The sequence below is a fragment of the Columba livia genome, chromosome 2 (genome assembly GCF_036013475.1).
Source record: "Columba livia isolate bColLiv1 breed racing homer chromosome 2, bColLiv1.pat.W.v2, whole genome shotgun sequence".
Taxonomy (NCBI): Eukaryota; Metazoa; Chordata; class Aves; order Columbiformes; family Columbidae; genus Columba; species Columba livia.
The window spans coordinates 47,180,178-47,201,868 of record NC_088603.1 but is presented as its reverse complement, the minus strand read 5'-3'; the positions used below and the strand labels follow the sequence as shown (position 1 = coordinate 47,201,868).

The following is a 21,691-nucleotide window of genomic DNA, read 5'->3' as shown; positions in this document are numbered from 1 at the left end:
CTGATACTGTTTAACATCATCATTAACAGCCTGGATGGTGGGACAGAGTGCACCTTCAGCAAGTTCATGGATGACACCAGAGGGAGTAGCTGATACACACTGAGTCGTAGGGCTGCCATGCAAGGAGATGCTATCAAGCTTGAAGAATTAGCTGACATGAGCCTTGGAAGTTCAAAAATGGCAAATGCAGTGTCTGGCATCTGGGATGGTCTAGTCTTCTGCAAGAGCAAGGGCTGAGGGCCACCTGGCTAGAGATCAGCTTTGCTGGAAAGATCTGCAGGTTCAAGTGGACAGCAAGTTGAATACAACTCATTCATGTGCAGTTGCAGCAGTGATGACTGTGTATGGGCCTGTGTTGCCATCAGGTTGAGTGTGACATTTATTTCCCTCTACCTGATGTTCATGTGGTCACATCTGCAGTTACATATGCAGTTTTAGGTCCCCCAGTACAGGAGAGATTGACTGACTGAAGTGAGCCTGATAGAGGACCACCGAGATGGTTAGGGAGTTGGAGTACATGACATATGAGGAGACTAAATTGTCTGCAGTTTGTTTAGCCTCAGGAAAAAACAAGGCTTAGGAGAGACTCGATGGCTCTTTTTGATTCCGTAATGCAGAGACATAGAGAAGGCAAGGGAGAGGTAACATGACCAGGTTGCAGTAAAAGAAATTTTGTTCATGTAGAAGGAGAAATATCCACCATGAGAGTCGTGAAGTATTGGAACAGGAACCCAGAGGCATTACGCATTCTCTGTTCTTGAAGATTTTCAGAGTTTAACTAAACAAGGCCCTGAGCAACCTTGTCTAACTGGGAAGATAGAACTGCTGTGAGCAGGGTGGAGGAGTGGCCAACCTCCAGAAGTCTCTTCCAAGACAATACAAGCTAAATTAATCTATGAAAATTCACAAATACTTCTTCAGTTGAAAATACCTTAACTTTAATAGGTGGTTATCAAAGGCAGAGAACAATAGTCACGGTATAGTATTACACTGAATTTCTGAATGTTTATTAGTACCACTTCATTATATCAGGAGCGGAAGTTTCCACATGCTGAGTTACTTTGGTTATGGTAGGCAGCAGTAGAATGGGTAATATTAAACTTTCCCTTTACATGCTCAGATATACCGTAACAAAACATGCTCAAGCTACAAACATGTTTAAATACCTTGCTAAAAACTTGGCAGAGTAGGATCGTTTCAGTGTCTTGTGCTTCTGTTACACTTCTTGACTTTTTGAAAATAAACGTAAAATGTATTGACAGTAAAGATTTCAGGGTAGCGTAGCTGTAGGACAATGAGTCGAATGACTGTTGAAATTATGCAGATGCATGGAAGCTTCTTTTACTCATCATCACAGCCTTTTTCTCTTGTAGAGCTTTGCTGGTGCCTGTGAAGTGGTCCTGACTTACCAGAACAGAAGAAGAATTTGGATTCATTTGTCCTTCAGTAGGTTGTCTCTTCATAATTGAAGGTATTGAGTCCCCAGTCCAAACTGTCTTGAAGTGTACAGAAGCAACCACATTCATTTCAAATTACTCTTATGAGGACACAAAAGGCAAAATCTGAGTTCCACCACAACCAGACAAATGACAACTTCCACCTTTCTATGGTTTGTCTGAATGCAAGTGAGTTCCCTGTGGGATTAATAAGTAACCTTTTAATATTTTTTAAGTTTTAGCCAATAACTACAGTAAAGGGATACCAGCACTGACTTGTTCAGAAAGGTGCATCTGGTGATAAGGGGGAAGATATGATCACTTTGTTCTGGCAGCTAAACTGAAGCACAAACCACAAACTATGGGCAAACCACAAACTATAGCCCTAGAAGGACTATTTGGATATGTGTCATATATGTTTGACCCATTCTTATGCTTTTCCATAGGTATTCTTGCTTCTGAATAGGATAGTAGGATATTGAACTATGGCCATGTCTGAGTTTCTGCTTTTTATAAACTATCCGGCAGCTGAGAAGAATGTGTTGTCTGCTCCACATGATCTTTGGAGATCAAATGAAATAGTACAGAAACAACAGAGAGACATTTTTAAGATGGCTGCCCCAAAAGACAAACTGTTGATTAGAACAATTGCCAAACCACAGCTTGATGCCACTGCAAAGCTACCTTGGCTTTCTATACAAATGCTAGCAAATAAGATATTCTGGTTTCCAGAGGCTTTGTCATTCAGCTACACAAGAGCATGCACTACATATTACACTGCCTGAGGTTAAAAAAGGAAAAACCAACACTGAGCTATCATGAAGAACATCTGTTTCTGTGAGAAAAAAAAAAGCCACAAAGTTTGTTTGGTGTAATCAGAATGTGAATGGTTTTGTTTCAAAAATGTGTGCTGTTGAATTGAATTCCCTCATCTCCCTTTTAATTGAGAAACCATGTTTTAGTGGACATGTAAAAACATTCCTGCACTTAACACAGCTAGCCCCCTTAGCAACATTTCCAAAGCTAGGTTCATGCAAATATTTGCACTTTCCTTCCCACCTGCCCATGCAGATGAGATGCATGCAGAAACAAAAGACTTGCATGTGGCCAGGCAGCTGGTTAGACCAGATGCTCACACACCTCAGAGATATGAGCATATCTGGTATTTACACAGAAGTGAAGCACACCAAAAACAAACACACGGCTGGCTTTGATGATCAGGTTTTAAGCAAAGCTTTAAACACCTCTGTGAAGCAGTTTTTAAAAAGTTATGAAGCAGCAAGTATCCAAGTATATAGACTAAAACCTGCCTAAGGAGAAAAAAAGAAAAAAAGGCCAAACATTAATTTTACAAATAAAACAAGCTATTTCAATCTCACTATTAATAAAGCCATTTGTTCTTGCACAGTAACCTTTTTAAAAAGTTTACTTCCTCACAGCACCATGGCAAAGGCAGAAAAAGAGGCAGAGAGCATTTAGAGGCAACTATGCTCCTGCACTGCTCGGAAGATGGGACTCTCCATCCATTGCAACACCTGAAGGGATACCCAGGGCTTGGAAGGTGCCTGTGACAGGAGGAGTAACAGGAGGAAAACTAATATCCTAGATAAGTATCTTCTTAACAGCTTCTGTTCCTTCTAGGGCTCTCCCAAACTTTCCATTTTGCACCCAAAAGACTGCCTTTACACTAAGCTAGTTTTATATATATTTACCTACCAACAGGTAAAAGAACACTTGCACTGAGAAATTCAGACACTCTGAGGTCTTCTAGCTATTGTCAATCCAATAAATCCCGAGAGCCACAAAAAGAGACAATACAATGAGTTCAGTACTGGTAAACACTGTAAAGCATTAAAAGCTACAGAAATACATACGTGACCATTGCTATATACAATCCAAGTATTTTAAGTCAGGCAAGAAAACAACAAGCCACACCATGTATGTTAAAACCTGATGGCTTAGCTCCCAATGGAAAAAGAAAACCTCTTGTGTTGTTTTTAAAAAAATGAAATTATAAATGAGAGAAAATCTATCTCCCCGTGCAAAAGATCATAAAGATAAGACTTACAGACCAAAGAAGTAATTTCTCAGCATTCTCAGTTCTCCATCCCACTGCACGTACTTTTTTTTAAATTACTTTCCATACACAGCATGTTTGCAAAGACTAAATTTGCCTGTCTTTCTCAGGCAAGTGCCTCTGAGAATTGGAGATTACCCATGGCTTTTAAAATCTGAAAGTTCATCACAGATTAGTGCTAGTAGTCAGGTCTCGCTTCAGTAGACGGATGCATCTTCATAGTGGAATTTGTCTTGAGAGCAGATCCTGGGCCTGGTGACTTTACTGTTCCCACAGGGTAAATACTGATTGCATAAACGTGACAAATGCCTCTTGAACTTGACTCCGACAAATACATAGAGCACAGGATTGAGGCAGCAGTGGGAGAAGGCAATTTTACGGCTAATGTGAAAGGCAAGGTTGGAGTCTTTTTGATATTGACAGGTAGGTGATGGAAAAGTAATCAGCAAGCTGAGGATGTTGTAAGGTGCCCAGCTCAGAAAAAAAGCCACCACAATAATAAGGATGAGTTTCACAGTTCTGTGCTTTCTGCGAGATCTTGCTCTGAGCAGGATTATCAGTATCTTGAAGTAACAGAATAAAATAACCCCAAAGGAAAACAAGAAGAGTACATTTCTCTGATAAATGTCCACCTTTTTCCATTTCCAGTCAGCATAATCGCAGGTCTTGCCACCTTCCAAGGTTTCTTGAACTGTGGTGTGAATCATCTCAGGAACCACAACTAATATGCTAACAGTCCATACAACTAAGCTCACCAGAAAACCACAACACTGTGTCTGGGATCTCAAAGTTGAGAGAGGGTTCACTACAGCCAAGTACCTTAGGATAGTCATGAGAGTCAGAAAGAAAACGCCGCTGTAGTAGCCGATGGAGAAGACAGTATTTGTTGCTTTGCAAAGGAACTCACCAAAAATCCACCCAAAGGACTGGTCCACTGCCCAGAAAGGCAGCATGCAGGAGAAGACTAAATCAGAGACACAGAGATTCAGGATGAAGACGTTCGTTAAAGATGTCAGGTTTTCATATTTGAATAGGATGCATAACACTAGATTGTTTCCTAGCAGGCTGAGCAAAAATGCCAGAGTGTAGACGACAGTAGTGAGATGAGTGTAAAATACAAAATAGTTGCCCATTTCGCAGGCATTGCTTTCATTAACAGAATATTCATATGAATAGTACTCATCCAAATCAGGTACATGAGGCTCGTCATCCATTTCTTCCTGCAAACCTTGTGCTGTTCTCCAGCAGCTACTTCTAAGAACAGCAATAATCAAACAAAAATTTTGGTGAAAATCAACCTAATAACTAAACTCCTGCTGTGGACACTTCTGTTTTAAGAGACAAAAAGAAGCAGTGAAACTACCTTATTTGTCCTGGTTTGTGGAGAGAAAGGAGTAATTTCCTCTTATGATTAGAGTGTAAACAGGTGGAAACTAAAGATTTACCCTCAAAGCAGTGTTAAATATAGAAGTCGGAAACGAAGACGTTTCTAAACCAATATGGTTGGTGACAACTGCTACTGTGTGAAGGCTGAGGGTACATTGGTTTTTAACTTGAGTATTCCAGGTGGCAAGACTTTCAAATCTGCTACTATGTTTTGAGTTTTCTGGCATTGTATCAAATTCCTAAACTCTTCGCCATGTGTATGATTCTTTGTCACTGAGGTTCAGCACTGCAGAGATTTAAAAAGCTGAGCAGTACCAGTATTAACAAGTGCAAGCATCAAAAATGTGAAAAGCATGTTTCTTACACATTTTTGTCTTGAGGTTGGTTGATACCTAAAAATCTCCAAGCTGTGGCGGAAGCATATCCACACTGGGCACTCTGTGCATCTCTGTGGCCTGCTAATTCTCAAGGACAGAACAGATATAGACCTCAAATTCCACCCCTTTCTGGGGGCTGCTGCCCTCTGCCTGTCTGCCTGTCTGCAAGTAGGAATTTAATCTCAACTGAATGGTTGGTTGAAATTGGCCAACGGTGTCAGAAGTTACTGAAACTTGGAAGATGATATACAACCAGGTGAACATATAAGGGTAGCAAGGTCACAGTAGACTAATTTCTTTCTGAAATTAAGCTAAAAATAGATACAGAAAAATTAGTAATAGCTCCAACCGGCAGTTCAAAGTCTAAATTAACATTATCTCAGATGAAGGCTTACCTGCAGCACCATGTTTGGATCCTGATTTCACTGAAGTCACTGCCAGACCTACCACTGATTTCTTTGGAAGTACATTTGCAAGAAAGAAACTCCACGACTCAGGCCAAAAATGTGATGGTGACATTTTCCTTTTTGGATCAGTGAAGGCAGAATCTGCCTGCTACAGCCAGGAAAAGACCTGTTGCCTTTGGAGAACGGAAGGGTTATGTCTACACCACGAAAGCATGCCAGGGAGCACAGCTGGCTGCCAGCATTTAATGCCATCCATGAGGGTAGCTGGTTCAGGTCCACCAGACCTTGGCACAGGCCGCACAGGCCAGGGACGGTCTATCCACTGGGATGCAGCCGCCTGGTTTTGGAGGTGAGGGATGTGTGGGATTCAGTACTGTGACAGCAAGTGGCCCTGACAACTTTATCAACAGAGGCACAGTCCTGAGTGGAGATTGTGCCAGTGGCCTCAGTGTGTACCATGCTGCCATCTTCAGGCATGCAGGACAAGTCCCTGCTGAGGATGTCATCTCTGGTTTTGCTTGATCGTACAAATGACACTTAAGCAATATATGGATTAGATTGAGGTCTTGACCATCATTGTGTCCTGTTTCAGCTTATGCTGGGGATATTCCTGCCTAGAAATTGTTCTAAAGGTGAAGAGTAGCCTCATTGCAAAGAGTGAGGGTTCTCCATGGATGATGATGATGGTGCAGACCACTGTCTTCATCACTTATGCTCTCCTCCTATGCTGGCTGCTCAGTGCCATCAAGCCCCAAGGCAGGACTGCCCACCCGCCAGGAGCTGCACAGCCAAAAGGGATGTGACTGGCTTGCTCCTTACCTCTGCTGCAATTGCTTTTGCCCCCTGACACAAGGACCTCTCAAAAACACCTCATCCCCAATCCCTTCCTCTGCCTGGGAGTTATTCTGACCTGCACACATCTTGCCCCTCATGAGCCCATGTTGTGCTGCACTTCACACCCCTGCTGAATGGCAGGCAGTGGTTAGAGACCCAGGTATCCTCTGCAGAGCATTGCTCACCCTCTTGCTCGCTGTCTCCAAATCTCCATGTGCCTCGATACCTCATGCAACTGACTCGAAATGCTCTGTCTTGTGCTCTGGGAGGAGCTAGAGGAACAGTTGCATGGAGCCAGCTCAGGAAATTCAGAATCCTCCCTCCGATTTTGTGCTAGGCATGTCTAGAGAAAGTAGTAAAAAGCTTCCATGAAGTAGCTTGTTCTCAGTTGCTTCTTAATGCTGCAGGACTAACTCTTGGCTAATGTCCCAGTTCATAAAACAAGTACATTTGTCTGTCTTGGATTTCCTCCTTGGTGCCACTGCAAAACCATAAATCCAGACAGCAGGCATTTGAGCAGTCAGACACTCTGTCCTCAGACAGACAAACTTGAGGGCCACCTGTCTGTGCAAAGCTATGCAGCGAGGTAAATTCCCTGTGCCAAGAGCTCCCCGGCTTGGCATCTAGGGAGCCTGGGGGAGGCCGAGGTGCACCACAGTATCCATCACCACATGCAGCTCCCCTGTTTCCCAGCACCCACCAACTCCCAGGTGTGTTGTCCTTGTCAGGGGGATGATTGTCTCCCCAGCTCGCTCTAGAAGAGGTGGTAATTTAGACTCTGCTTACCTCAACTGTTGCTATAGAATATATGGTGTCTTTGGCTTTCCTCCTAGCCTCCTGTCTGCTGAGGCATCTGAAATCATGTGATCATAGAATAATTTTGGTTGGAAAAGATCTTTAAGATCAGTGAGTCCAGCAATTAGCCTAACACTGTCAAGTCTACCACTAAACCGTGTCCCTAAGAACCTAATCTATGCAACTTTTAAACACCTCCAGGGATGGTGACTCAACTGCTTCCCTGGGCAACCTGTTCCAATATCCAACAAGCCTTTCAGTGAAGAAATTTTTCCTAATATCCAATCCAAACCTCCTCTGGCACAACTTGAGGCCATTTACTCCTGTCCTATCACACCCTCCATGCTACAACCTCCTTTCAAGTAGTTGTAGAATGATAAGGTCTCCTTTCAGCCTCCTTTTGTCCGGACTGAATAGCCCTAGTTCCCTCAGCTGCTTCTCATCAGACTTGTGCTCCAGGCCCTTCACCAGCTTCATTGCCGTACTCTGAACTCTCTCCAGCACCTCAATGTCTTTCTTGTCATGACGGGCCCAAAACTGAATATAGTATTCAAGGCGCAGCCTCACCAGCCCCAAGTACAGTGGGACAGTCACCTCCCTAGTCCTTCTGACCACACTATTCTTCATACAAGCCAGGATGCTCTTGGCCTTTTTGGCCACCTGGGCACACTGCTGGCTCATATTCAGCTGGCTGTCAACCAGCACCCCACGTCATTTTCCACCAGCTCCTGCTTGCTAGAGGGTCAGGCACTGCAGGTATTGCACCACCATTGTTCACACCAACTGCAGGCTGCCTGGCATGTGGTACCTCCACACTGTGCTCCCAGGGCAGGTGAGACCTCAATTGAGGACCTTGCTGCTGACCTGCCCTCAGAGGGGGCTCATAATTTTCAGGGTAAACACAGCTTTGCACTGTGTGCTCCATTATAACCAATATATACGATGCAGCGTGATGTGCTGTGTCACCTGGTGCAGGCTTGATACAGTTGCAGATGGAGTCTCCAGACTGCAAAGCATCAGATCTCCTGGCTGGCTGATCAGGACTAAGTATGTGCTTTGATGTTAATATTACGTTTGTGCCAGCTGGGAAGACCTCCATCAGGCTGGTGATAGTAAGGGGCACCTTGCAGGAACCTGAGTCACTTGGATCTTTTCCTTCTCGTTTCAGATTTGGTACAAAACTCCTTGAATCATACCCTGTATTTTTGCTGTATTGTATTTTATCTTTCCCCTTTCTACTTTATAAATAAGAAATGCTGTGCATGGATTTTCGGTTAAAGACGTGCAAAGGAGATAAAAACTTGATATGATTGAATCAACAGACTAAGAACATATTAGTGTCACACATGAAATACAAATAATGGAACTGTTTTCAGCATGTATACATAAGGGTACAAGTGAGAGCAGAAGTTGGTTAGGAGGTGGAAATTACCTTAATTTCTGTTGTCAGGACAAATAGGAACAGAGGAAAAACACTTCCTACAGCTTAAAGCCATCCCTGCCCTTGTGAAGAGCACTCAGCAAGGCATTCAACATCCATTTCACTCCTGACCAGAACCACTTTTCCAGAAGCCATAATTTTCTAGTAGTGTTGATTTTTACCTTGGAGCATCACAGAAGAAAGGATTTTAACACAGAAACATGAAAGTGCTGTTATAAGCAGCCTCTATTTCAGTTGGAGTTCTTCTGTCACCTGGAGATACATATACTTCACCAGTTTATTTCTTTTTTAAACTGAGCACTTGCAAGAGTGTCTGGGAGGAGCTTTGTCAACTCCCATTGTGGTCACTGGAGGGAAAGGCACTGGCAGGAGTTGTGTTGCTCCTCACTGGGTGTTACACCAGCCTCCTCCCCAGGCAGAGGCAGCTGAGACAGTTCCCTTTGAGAAGATTTCTGGCATTTACACAGACAAACTGAGGTTAAGTTAATCTTAATTAGAAAGGACCAGTCTTATTAGGTGAGGAGAACGTCATAGAGAGAACCCCCCTGCCACCATAAGACATGCTGACGGGAGCTACCTCAAAAGCATTTTTTAATCACTTTATTCAAACTCCTGCTAGAGCCACTGGGCTTCACAGCTTGTTCTCCAGGTTTCTCAGGGAAATTTAAAAAGAAAAAAAAAAAAAAAAGTTGGCTGAATTTGTAGGTTAGTTTGCTCTTTAGCTACTCCAACAGCAAAGGTTATGTCACAAAATAAATTTCTGTTCCCCTAAACTGGAATTTATCTGGTAGCTACTTCCTTAGCCCATCTCTTGTTCCAATTTGTGACAGGAAAAGAAATCCCAAATGTGGGGTTTTTTTGGCAGGAAGGGGTTTTAGTTTTTCAAACAGGTTCATGAAGCAGCATTTTTTATTTAAAGTTAAAACATGTTAAATAATGTGTCTCCTTCCTTAACTATGACTGTTATCTTGGAGCACACCCTTGGATTTACATGTAGGAGATGGACAGCAAAGTCCTGGAAGTCATGATTAGGATGTAGACTTGTCTCACAGCACAAATGCACTCTGGACAGTTGCTCTGCACTGGTGGGTGGAACAACCTTTTGTCTGCCTTGGAGTTTTGCACATGGTAGCAAACTCCTTCAGGACATGGGTAAAGATTAAAATCAGCAGGACTCCCCGTGTTCAGTTCAGTTTTGCAGTGCCCCAAGAAGCTCAGCTCCTCATGGAAAATCTTACCCTGTTTTTAAAGCAAAACTTACTCTTGGGTTGGGTGATTTTCTGAGATCTGTGCTTCCATCCATGCCCCACAGGTTTCACAGGACAGGTGCAGCACGTGTGGTCAGCCCAGCTCCTTGGTGGTCTGCTGTTCTCCCCGAGCTCTGCCTCTCAGCCCTGAAAAACCCCTGTCTAGGGAGGAAGAAACATCTCAGATTAAGAGCCTGGACATGGCTCCTGAAGCATATATATGAGTTCAAGTTTACATACTAAGTAACACTACAGTCAAGACAGGATCGACTTATGTCTTCTATGTAGACACACAAAATTTATGCTTGTGGGACTTGCCATGCAAAAAATGGTATTTTTTAGGAAGTGCTGCCATAGCATTGCTGTAGCAGCAGCCTTCCCCCTCACCCAAAGTCTCCACCGGGGTAAAATTAGCAGCCAAGTCTGTTTTTACAATGAGGAAGAGGTTTTGATGTTCCCTCCTTCTGCAGCTTCTCCTTCCCCAAGAGCTGCAAACACACTCTCTGGGCCCTTTATCACAGTCTCACTGTAGCTTCTTCTGTTCCAGAGATTTTTTTTGGAAAAATATCTGGTGTTTGCACTCTGCTTTTGAACCCCCTGCTACCTTTACTTCCATCCCAAATCAAACCTCTGGGTAGAAGGGACAGCAGGGAATGAAAATATCTCTGCAGGTTGCACACTGTCAACTGGACACGCTGGGGTTCGGTGTGTGGTGTTAAAACCATGGCTTCACATCTCTTTGCTCAGTAGGTTTTATTGGTGCTAAGGCTGGTCGGAAAGGATGCGGTGGGCAGCAGCCATCCAACAGAGTGTTCGGGCAGGAGCAACCTTGGCCAAAGAGGCTCGTGTGGAAGTGGATGCGGCTGTCATCCAGCCTGTGGTTGCCCACAACAGGGCTTTGAGCCAACATGGTTACAGCTCTGGGTATTCCCCTGCTCCCCAAGGGCAAGGAAAAGGAGCAATCCACCCCCTTAATTTAGCTGGATGGTGTAAAGAAGGGCATTGCTCCCTGCTTGCATTTGTGCAGAGTTTGGCCATAGTTTTTCTGGTAGTTCATACAAGGACACGATCAGCAAGCAGGCATCCCAGGAGTGAGGAGAAATAGTCCTTCTGGTAAGAGCTAGCTGGAAGGAAACAGCAAACTGGAGCTTTCTGGGGTTTTCTGAGTGGCGATGTTATCAGTTTGTTTCTACAGGGTAGACAAGTGAGACTTTAAGTGTATTTTTTGCGAACAAAGAGATTACATCAAGCTCTTTGTATGATATGCAATTCTGATTTCATGTAGTAGCAACACTCCTACCAGGCACTAAACACTAGGACATTTCTCACAGGCCAGACAGCGGTGACACGATGTATCACTTTCCCGTCTGCTCCATAGAGAGTATAAGTGCTCCGTTATTCGGCCGTGAAAAGAGCATCACTTTGGTTCTTAGTGGCTGGGTTTGTTGGCAGTTGAAACCAAGCAAATCCATTTCTTATTTTTATTACTAAAGCAGGACATAACTGCAGATTTCTGCTGCCAATGAAATGTTGCCACGAACACACACCTCTTGTGTGTGGATGTACACGTATTATCCCGACGATATACTGCGAGATGGGGCTGTCCTTAAGAACACTCACCAGACACTACACTGTATATTTAATTAGCAATCTTAAAGCTGTGTGAGAAGTCTGTTATGTAAAATGTATGTAAAAAAGCTGAATCTATTTTTTCAAAAATTCTTACATTTGTGAAATAAAGACAATGATCAAGGAAAAGGAGCACATTGTGCTTTTGGGAGAAATAATTGCATGGCTTCCCTCTAAAGCTTAGCGAAACTCTTGCGTCCATATAAAGTTCATGAACTCATTTTTATGGCTCAGGGACAACTTGAAGAACAAGGCTGTATTTTTCTGTAGAATTTCATTGCTACTGATATATTTAAGCTATGCACACCCAACTGAGATTTTTTTTTCAAGAGGATTATAAACCATATGTCTAAAGAATTTGTGTACTACATCTTGGGTGGGATTTCCAGTGTTGCTGCTCGACCTGTTGCTGCAGGATGCTGAAGCAGAGGGAAACTACACTAGTAGCCACTGGTGTGACCAGCAGGTATGAGGCAGTCCTGCCTCTGTCCCAAGGCCAAATTCAGAGCATTACACCCACCTACAGCCCAGGAACGTGGCTTGGAGAAGGAAGGAAAGATGCAGCCTTGGCAGTGGTGGGTGCAGGCAGAAAGAGGTGAATTTTCTGGACAGAGAGCTGAGCAATGTCACTGCAAGAAGCCTGGATTTGTCATGGAGACTGTTCTCATCCCTGGGAGTGCAGCTGGTCTCTGTTTTTAATGACTGTGCAATGGGCTTACTTGCATCAGGCTGTTTCCACTGGTGAAGTCATCCTGATGCTGAAGTTCATGAGTCTCCTTGCAAGGCTTTAGCCAAAGGGAGAAAGAAGAGAAAGTGAGAAAAACATGCCCACTGTGCCATGTTTGCACAAAATGAAAAGCTGAGCATAGCGTAAGGAGACAAACAACATAAATGTGTACGTCGCTACTGTCTCCTTAGCATTTTCCAACCAGTTTTGCTTTGCTTTCCCTTCATCACATCCCTGATGCTTTGTAACACAGCACAGGGTGTGAGTTTGCCTTATTCACCCCACTGGTACCCGCCGGCCTCGGCTGCCACTTACCCAACCCCAGGCGGCTGCCAGACACCCAGACTCAGGCAGGTGGGTGTCTGTGGCATCCTCTACCACTGTTCCCAGTGGATGGACCTGGCCAAGCTGGGAGCCTTTCCACACACTCCCTCCAGCACAGCAGCTGGCCAAGGGAGCCATGGGGAGCCTTTTCTTGCAGGAGAAGCAAGACTGAAGAATGAAAGGCTGCAGCCAGGTAAATGAATGAAGCATGGTTGTATTCCCACCTCCACTGGCTGCTCTCTTGAATCAATACGCTGCAGGTCTTGTGAAGACTCAGACCTGACGTACGAGCAGCTTTCTGTCACTGGAGGGAGATGATAGCTCACTGTCAGGCAAGTCACAGCACAGCATTTGCTTTTCACCAGGCAAATTTTGTTGACTGCCGTATTGTCCCTGCTCTTTCTCAGGGCAGCAGCTGCTCTGTGGTCTGATGGTGGTTCGGATGAGAAAAACTTTGTCATGGACATCTTGAGTCTGCAGACCTGAAGCACCACCACTGACACAGAGGTACAGGGTGTCTGAGCATGTCCTGCTGCCTGTCTGCTGCCCTCCCTGTTGCCACCCCTTCCTGGGTTACTGGGTCCCTAAAATCATCACTCCACAGTTCAGCCAGTGAAGAGGGCAATGCTAGAAAACCAAATGAAACAATAAAAGAAGAAAGAAGAGAAACCACTCTGCCCACCACTGACCGCTTATTTCCTTTGAGTCTTGCAGATCACACGGCAGCAAAAAATTAGCTTTGCTCCCAGTGGCTGTCTCTTTCTGGAGAGTACCAAAGGCCAGAGATGTTCTCTGGGTTAAATTTGGAGTCAGAGGAAATAATAGAGAAATGTCAGGTGGTCGGGTACGTAACAGCTTTTAAAACAACCTGATTGCAAGGGAGAATGGGAGAGAGGAATGGCCTGAGATTTAGTTGATAGTCTGAAGGCATCTCAAATGGTGATGGGAAGTGCCCAAGGCTCAGTCAGACCTTGGAAAAAAAAAACAAAACCAAAACAAAACTTGAGAAAGCAGAGCTTTTCATAGTCAAAGTTTTCTCCAGAAGAAAGACAGAGCTGAAGGAATTTCCTTGTGCTAGGACATTTCCAGAGCACAAGTGCTGTTTCCCAACTCTCTATTGAATACACTGATGAGATAAAGCAAAATAAAAAACATTTAATGAAAAAAAACCCCACCCACAGTTGCATTCTGAGCACTGTTTATGTTAACCATGAGGCAATTAATAACGTGCACCAAAAAAAATCAACCACAACCAAAAACGCTCTTGCGTTGTTTTAGCTGCTACTTCCCCAAACTCCAGCACTTCCTCCTGGTGTGGCACATCTGCTCACAGGCCAGAGGCACAGCCTGGGCAAAGCACCTTTGCAAAAGCTTCATCTGAAGAGAGGAACCCATTTCCTCAAATATTTTTCCTCAGTTCCTAAGAATAACTGTGTCAGCAATGACTTCTCCAGCTGATCCTGCGGCAATTGCAGTTCAGGTGGAACTGGACTGTGCTTGGTCCCTGCTGCTGGGTGAGACCCACCTCCTGGCAGACAGACTCAGCTCATGCTTTGCTCTCAATAGGCTTTTCAGAGAATAAATCCTTTCTTTTGGCTGCCCCTATGAGCACAGCTGTTCCATTCAAAGATTTGGGCTGAAATACATCTGGCTGAAACATTCAGTCTAAGCCCAGCAGTTCTTAGGATCCTGCTAGCCCTGGCTTGCTTTCATGCACCCAGATATTTTCCTCTAGCATTTTGCTCTTTTCCTTACGTTGTACATTCACTGCTGTTAAAATAGGCAGCTCAAAGCTCTTTACCTCAGTGCAGCCACGACACTTTGCAGAAGACATCTGCACATTTCCATCTGCCATGCCTAGCAGTTTGTGCACGTGTATTTCAACACCAAAGTATGAGCAAGCAGGTGGCCGGCAGCAGCAAATCCACCCAGATAAGCTGTTCTTTAACAAAAAGTCAGCTGCAGCCCACATTCCACAGCAGGAGGTAACATCAGGGTCTCTGCGTGTGAAACATGGGCAAACCGAGACAAAATCTTAATATTCCAGTTCCTGAGACATTTCATAACATCTCCGGCCATCTGTCCTTTGGCAAGATCTTGCGGTAAGTGCACTAAGGGCAGACAATACTTTGTGCAACAAGGGTTGGCATGGTCTTCTCCAGAACTGCTCCCTAGCTCCTAGATTGTACTACACCAGCTCCAAGGTGGCTCCAGTCACCCAGGACATTTGTTCTGTTCAATTCAACTGGTCAAGGTATGTTCTTCTTCTTTGGTGATATTATGCTCAAACCATGGTAAACAACAACCATTGTGTCTCTCAAGGAAAATGAAGATTGTGACCAACTCCTTCTGTCAAATTGAAGTGCAAAAAGCCAAAGACAAGAAGGTGAAGGCAGTAGTGCAATTAAGACCCGTGAGCATGAGTCCCTAGGCTTGTGTAAAGGCCAAATAGTCTAGAAAGTAGTTTACTTGTATACTTTCCCTTTTCAAATAGTACTTTACTTAAAACAATTTTTAGATACATTTGTGGATGATAATGTAGAAGTGAATTCAGGCTAACTATCCATGGATGACACGAAGAATCCATGCAGGACATACGATTAATAAACACATTTCCGTTCTTCAAATCTGGGATGCAATCCCACCTATCCCTTGCCCCTGCAAAGGAGCAGCCCAATGGTGTCTCAGCCCCGGGGAGCACAAGGCTTACAAGTTCTCCTGACAAGGCTTTAAGATTCAGGGACGGATGAAGCTCTTGGATTTTGCTGTGTAACTTAGCCACCACCCCAAGTGACCAGAGGTGCCTCTGTACTTGTCTGCACCTCTTCTCCAGAAGCTGAGCTGAACACAGTGCGAGGAGCAAACCTTCATTCCTGGCTTCCAGTGGGCACTTGCGAGGCCGCACCGTGCTCATGGGACCGAGCATGCATTTGCACAACCACCTGGTGTGCCTGCAGAGGCTGCTCCTTTGCTGGGCATGAGGCAGACAAGCACGAATGACGTGTGCAATGCAAAACACTGGTGCCTGGGGCTCTTCTGTGGTCTCTCTCTCTTGGAAGATGCAGCCAAACCACCATGCTGTCACAGGCATGTGAAATGAAGCAAGCAGACTTTACAAACTGCTCCCAAGCTTCTTTTCAGTTCTTGTGTTACTCTGCCCTAACAGGGGTCAGACCCTGCACTGACAAGCCCCCTGTTCAGCTCTGGGTGCCAGAGCCTGCTACATGTGCACACCACAGCTCTAAGTGTGGGTTTCCGTCTCAGCCAAAATTGAAACCCGCAGTATTTCAGAGCAATTTATGTTCTTTTCCTTTTTGTCGTGAACTACCGCTTCTTTTCCTGAAACAAAATGCAATTGTCCCTTACTTTGTAATTTTTCACAGCAGCAAAAAGCTCAGCTTCTGCCAAGCTGCTGCTGCCGGGGGTGTGTAACACTGCCAGTAGCACTAGGTGGTTGATGTGACCAAAGTGAAGTTTGCGGAAGTAGGTTTTAAAGACCAGTTGACATAGAATGAAAAACCAAGATGCCCGGAGAGCTTGTCTGCTTGTAGGTGAGCTCCAGCAAGTCCTTCGCTTTCAAGCTTTCATCTATAATTGAGATACCAAATAGCTCAGCTCTCCATCCACGTTGTCTCTTTTCCCATCAATGTCTTTTGTTCTAGCAAAAGATACTACTTATTGCTGTAGGTATGGTCTGGCTGATAAAGGCTTTTCTCAACCTATAGGAGACATTGGCCAGGATACAAAGCTGAGCCTTGACTACAGGGAATAAATTAGTAGGAATGGATCATGACAGTAACTAATTACAGCTTTTGGAGGAACTTTGGGGCAGCTCCTCTATTAAAAGGCAAGTATCAGGGGCTTCTCAGCTGAAGTAAATTGGTAGCATTTTTTTCTGACTTTAGTAGAGTCCTTCTGATTTCTAGCAGCTGGCAAACTGTCTGTTTTTATCATATTCATATTCTGCTGGGAAAAAAACCCAGGGAGCCGAGTCATTTAAACCATATACAAGTCAAACGTAATTCTGTGGAAATGAATGAAGCCAAAAAAAAAAAGGCATAAAAAAGATAAAAGCAATGTTCATAGAATTAGAAATATTTATGAATCTGTAAAAAGACAAGGTGTAATAGCCAGTAGCATCGTGCTTCCCTGGACTTCGGGTATAATGCAGTTCCTTAAACCACATGCACATTGTAGGAGACACTGTAAGATCCAGAAGGGTTATTGAGGTGTCTGCTTTGATAGCTGTCCTGATCGGTGACAACCAGCCTGCCCACGTTCTTCAGCAGCAACACGGCCCTTCTCCATCGAGCTTAAGGATGTGAGGTATGTGCCAGTTTGAGGAAGTTTTTCTGCATATTTATAGATTTTATTGATTTATTTAGATAAACAGAGCTGGAGGAAACTTAAAGGCTCATGACCCAAGACATTTGTCTGGTTTTGACAAATTGAATTGACAAGAGTTCCTTGTACATCTTGCATGCCCTGCCTGGCTCTGCAGAGGGATGATGGATGTGGGCTCAGTGCAGTGGTGCAGATTAGCAATAGATGGCATGCTTGAGTAGAGAGAACCCTTGCCTTCCCCTCAGCAGCCCAAGAAATCCCCTGCAAGGGACCCAGACAGCCACAGCTCCCTTCCAAAGGGCGGCTTAGCTGAGCATCTGCTCTTCAGCAGGTGGGTACCTCGACGTCTACCCCAGATGCAGATAAGCAGGGCTTCTGGGAAGTCAGATTGGAGCAGGTCTTCATGTGGCTGTAGGTGAGTCCAGGCCCCGGGTGCTATTTGCTGGGCGCAGGGGTGCTGGTAGTGTGTTTTTCACCAGTGCTGCTCGGACAAGATCTTTCTTTTGTCCGTCTCTTTCTCCCCTACTCCTCTCAGTCACTCTCAATGGGGCCTCTTGATCTCCTATCCATTCCAAAGCCCCATCACACCAGCCTGGGACTGGACATATTGCTGCTGCATCACCTTGCTGGGAGGTTGCTGGGACCCATGGTCTTCTCCAGGCAGCTGAGTCTCTCCTGGAAAGCACATGACAGGCTCAAAGATCTGGCTGCATCTGTATGAGTCAATTGATGGTTCATTTTATGAACCTAGACTAAAACCTCGGCAGCAACAGGGCATTTTCAGGTACACTTGAAATTAAAGCATTTGGATTTTGTTCTTAGCGAAAAAGTCAAAAAGCACCCATCTGTTTGAGACCAAAATGTTTCATGGGGGAAGGCAAATTTTCATGGGGGCATGCTAATTACCTGGTATTTTTTTCATTTTTCAAAGTACGACCAGGGCAGGGCTGTGTCTGGGCACTGGGAGATGCTGCTGACTCAGTTTGCCTGCCCAGGCGGGGCCCTGGCACTCCTCCTCAGCAGAGCCCTCTTCTTCGAGCAGGTAAAGACCATCTTGGCCCTGTGGGAGATGCAAGGCACCCTTACTCCACCATCCAGGCCATGTGCCATCATACCTCATAGCCCCAGTCGCCAGCTTGCCCATGGGCAGGAGGAACACTGGGTTGTCCACCTGCAGCTCCTCCCAAAGCAGCTCAGTCACAGTGTTTCCAAAGAGGAGGCACCATCTGCCAAATCTGATGGACAAAAGCATTCTGTTTTCGCTTGAATTTTAGATACGAAGGTAGCATGTTCTTTCCTCGCAGCTCCCCCACCAACAGCCACTTTCACACTTTACCTGATATAAACCACTTTATGTGATAACATGTTACGTAGGTTTCTCAGAGACACTTCGATACTTTGCCATGTATTGACTTCCACCTGGGTGCACCCATATTGCTCACTAACGCTAATGACAGTTGTTCTTAAATATCCCCATGAGGCACGTGATGGAAGCACGCAGAAACCAGGAAAAAGGGATGAAAGGATTTTGTCGCAGCTGCAGTTGTTAAGGCTTTATCTACCACGTAAAGACAGTCCCTTGGCTACACCCATATTCTTAAGATAACAAGTAAATAACCCTGCTATAGTCAACTGGAGCTGAAGTGTAGGGGAGCTTAGATGAAATGATGAAGACTCCTTTTCTGTGATCCTCTGGTTACAAAACTGAGTCCCAGATCTCACCTCACAATGCAGAAAAAGCGTTATTTGAAATGTAGGTATTTTTGTTTCAGTTCTTCATCTAGGGTTTTATGAGACTGTCCCTGTAGGTATCTGAGTAACAGGGTATAATTTTGCCTTTTTATGATGAAAGAGCAATGTCTATTTGGTTTTAATGATGCCAGAGGAAAAATGACAATGTTTGTACCCTGGCTTCTATATATATATGATAGGTAAAGAAAGCTCAGATTTTTAAATACAGGTAAAAAGGAAGGAGAAACTTCTGCCTGTGTCCACAGCACATGACAGGTTTGACTCTTCTGGTTTTCCTGAAGAGCTCTGCAGCTGAACACAGAGATTTTCTGATACCTGGCAAATGAAATATGACTAATCAAGATGGGAAGTGGTTTTCCTGCATGTAGGTTGATTTTGTTAATATCTTTCTACCTCAAATGGCAAAGGAACACTTTGGAGAAAACATGTTTGTTAAAGTTTTGAGTATGTTTCCACTTCGCGGCTGAGAAAGCTTTGAGCCTGGGAAAGCAGGGACCTTTCCTAGGAAAACCAGACTTCTAAATCCCAGTATAGCTGAGGCAGACAGTGAGAAAACCTGGAAACCTCTTAAAATGGCATCATGTTTACTTCTCCTGCTACAGAGAGACAGCCAAAAATAAAGCCACACCTTGAAGAAAATACCACCCCAAGAAGCCTTTGCAGCTCTCATTCAAATTCTCTGCAGGGGGTTTTAGCCCGTTGAGCTCTTGGGGCTTTCACATCCCATCAGAGAGTGGATTGAGCATTGTATGAGCCAGCCTGGTCGTGGCCAACCCTTGGGAAGGTGGAATGAAATGTGTGTTCACACCTCTGACATGGCCGTGCAAAGGTCAGGTGGCACAACCTGAACTGCTGAGGAAAGTGGGTTTAAAATTAGTGCCTAGCTTTGCCAGCCATCACCGAGCACCTCACTTTGTCACTTTAGCACAGGGGATCAGAGGCAGGAATTTGAACTGCTGATGCTGCAAAAAAAAAAAGTTTCAAAGCTTTGTCAGACCATACACAAAACGGGTGGTTATGAGCTGATCTAGTTAAAGCACCACAAAACCATGCAAGTGGAATCTCAGTTTGGTTTAAGTATGGTTACATCTATTTACATGTTTCTGTATCAGCTTTATGCTTTTCTCCCATCAAGTCAAGCTAAATCAATATAAGCCACACTTAGATTTGATTTGGTGTAACTTTTGTATACAGGTTGCTTTAAAACCTACTTTTAAGTTGGTGTGAAGACAAAATGCCTTACTCATCTTTCCTAGAAACTGAGTCAAACCATCACTGGGTGTTCCTGGAGTGGACACTGGTAAATTTTTGTTTGCTTCCTGCACTTTTACTGAAGTCATCATGAAACCAAGCATCGGACTTAGCTGAAATATCACCATTTCCCCATTTGTCCCCCTGTCCATTTTCCTCAGGTGTCAGATGGCAGAGGGGACTTGTGCCCTTTTTAGGGGACACCACAAGGACCTGACAAAGCTTGGCTGTAGTTGTAGCAATGGGTTGTTGCCAATACCATATTTCACTTATCCCTTTCTGCTTGCATTTGCTACCTGGGCAGTTAAATAGAGCAAGAACATAATCAGATTCAAGAGCACCCGTTTCATCTTTATTTCTGAGTTTGTTGTCTCAGGGGTTTCTGGCCTCTAGCCTTTGGTGACTGCTCAGGTGATGGAGCAGGTTGTCCCACAGCAGAGGGAGGGGATGCTTGTCTGAAATATGCATCATGCTGCCCAGAGCTCACATATCTGACCAGCATCTGTCCGTTAGGTTGGCTCCCTATGGGGTGGTATTTTGGGGGAGGATGGGTCATGGAAGCCTGGCTGGTCCCACTGAGGCTCTGGGCAGTGTCTGAGAGTTTGCTCAGATCAGGACTGCAGTTCATGCCCCATTGAGCAATGTGACCCTATGGAGGGTCTCATACCACTCCGAAACTGAGGGGCTGGGAAGCACAGGACACAAGGGACACCTGAATCTCTGCTGACAGGAGCTGAAAACTGGAAAATAAAAGCTCTCCTCAGCAAATCACTGTTTCCTAATGAGAACCTCAAAGCTCAAACCTCAGGTATGAATCACTTGCCCTTTAAAATCCCTTGGGGTTGCGATCAGTTCTGTGTGTGGGTTAAGGACAAGGATGAAATCAATGAGGCTGCCAGTTCCTCTCTTTGGGGTAAATAAAGCGCATCCACATGCTGGCTCCCAAAGTCCCCGTGTTTCCACTCTGCAGCCTTGTTTCAGGAATATAGTCATCCCAATACCCTCTGCTTGCATCAAACTGAGTCCATGTAAATGATCTGCAGCAGGGATGGGAAGATGAAAAGAGGCCAGAAAGAAAGATCACTGGAGCATTTCACCCAGTGCTTTGTGCAAGCAACCCCGCTCTGGTCGGTGGAGCTGCACCCATGTGGCCAAATTTGACTCTCTAGGTCCTTCTTCTGCTGAGCTGCAAGGGAAAAAAAGAAAAGGGAGGAGAAATACACGGGAGGAAACTGGGGTCTTGCTGCGGAATTGGAACCATCATGATGTTCAAAAATACATATTCTTAATTTTATAAAAATAAAACCAGTCAGGGACAATCTGGGTGGGGTCAATCTGGGCCTTAATGTGTCTTCCTCTTCCCAGTGCTTCCCTTCCAAGCTTAGCTCTGGCCCCTTCCTTCACATGAGCTGTTTTGCAACCTCTGCTCCTGGTTGTGCTGTGTGCCGCACCACAAACAGACGTGTGACGACAATTGTGGTCTAATGTGTGATGGTGAACATTCAGGATATTTAAACAGGGTGGGTTTTTTTGACTCAGGACCTCAGGCCAGATGCTGGCTCCAAATCCAGTTATTTTGCACTGCCTCAGGTTTTGTTGGCTCTCTGGAAGATTCTCCAAAACAAGAGCGATGCTACAGCACAGTCTTGCTGTAGTTGCCCCAG

The 21,691-nt window shown here is 44.7% G+C and overlaps 1 protein-coding gene across 1 annotated transcript; it reads right to left on the bottom strand.

Moving 5' to 3' along the window:
- Nucleotides 1-653: 653 nt before the first annotated feature.
- Nucleotides 654-5,379, bottom strand: XCR1 (X-C motif chemokine receptor 1). Its single transcript, XM_021280347.2, has one exon. It carries the CDS (start codon nucleotides 4,725-4,727, stop codon nucleotides 3,711-3,713), a length of 1,017 nt encoding a protein of 338 aa, XP_021136022.1. The 5' UTR covers nucleotides 4,728-5,379; the 3' UTR covers nucleotides 654-3,710.
- Nucleotides 5,380-21,691: the final 16,312 nt, after the last annotated feature.

Excerpts from the sequence above, each read along its gene's own strand:
- XCR1 (XM_021280347.2), bottom strand. The coding sequence starts at position 4,727 with ATGGATGACGAGCCTCATGTACCTGATTTGGATGAGTACTATTCATAT.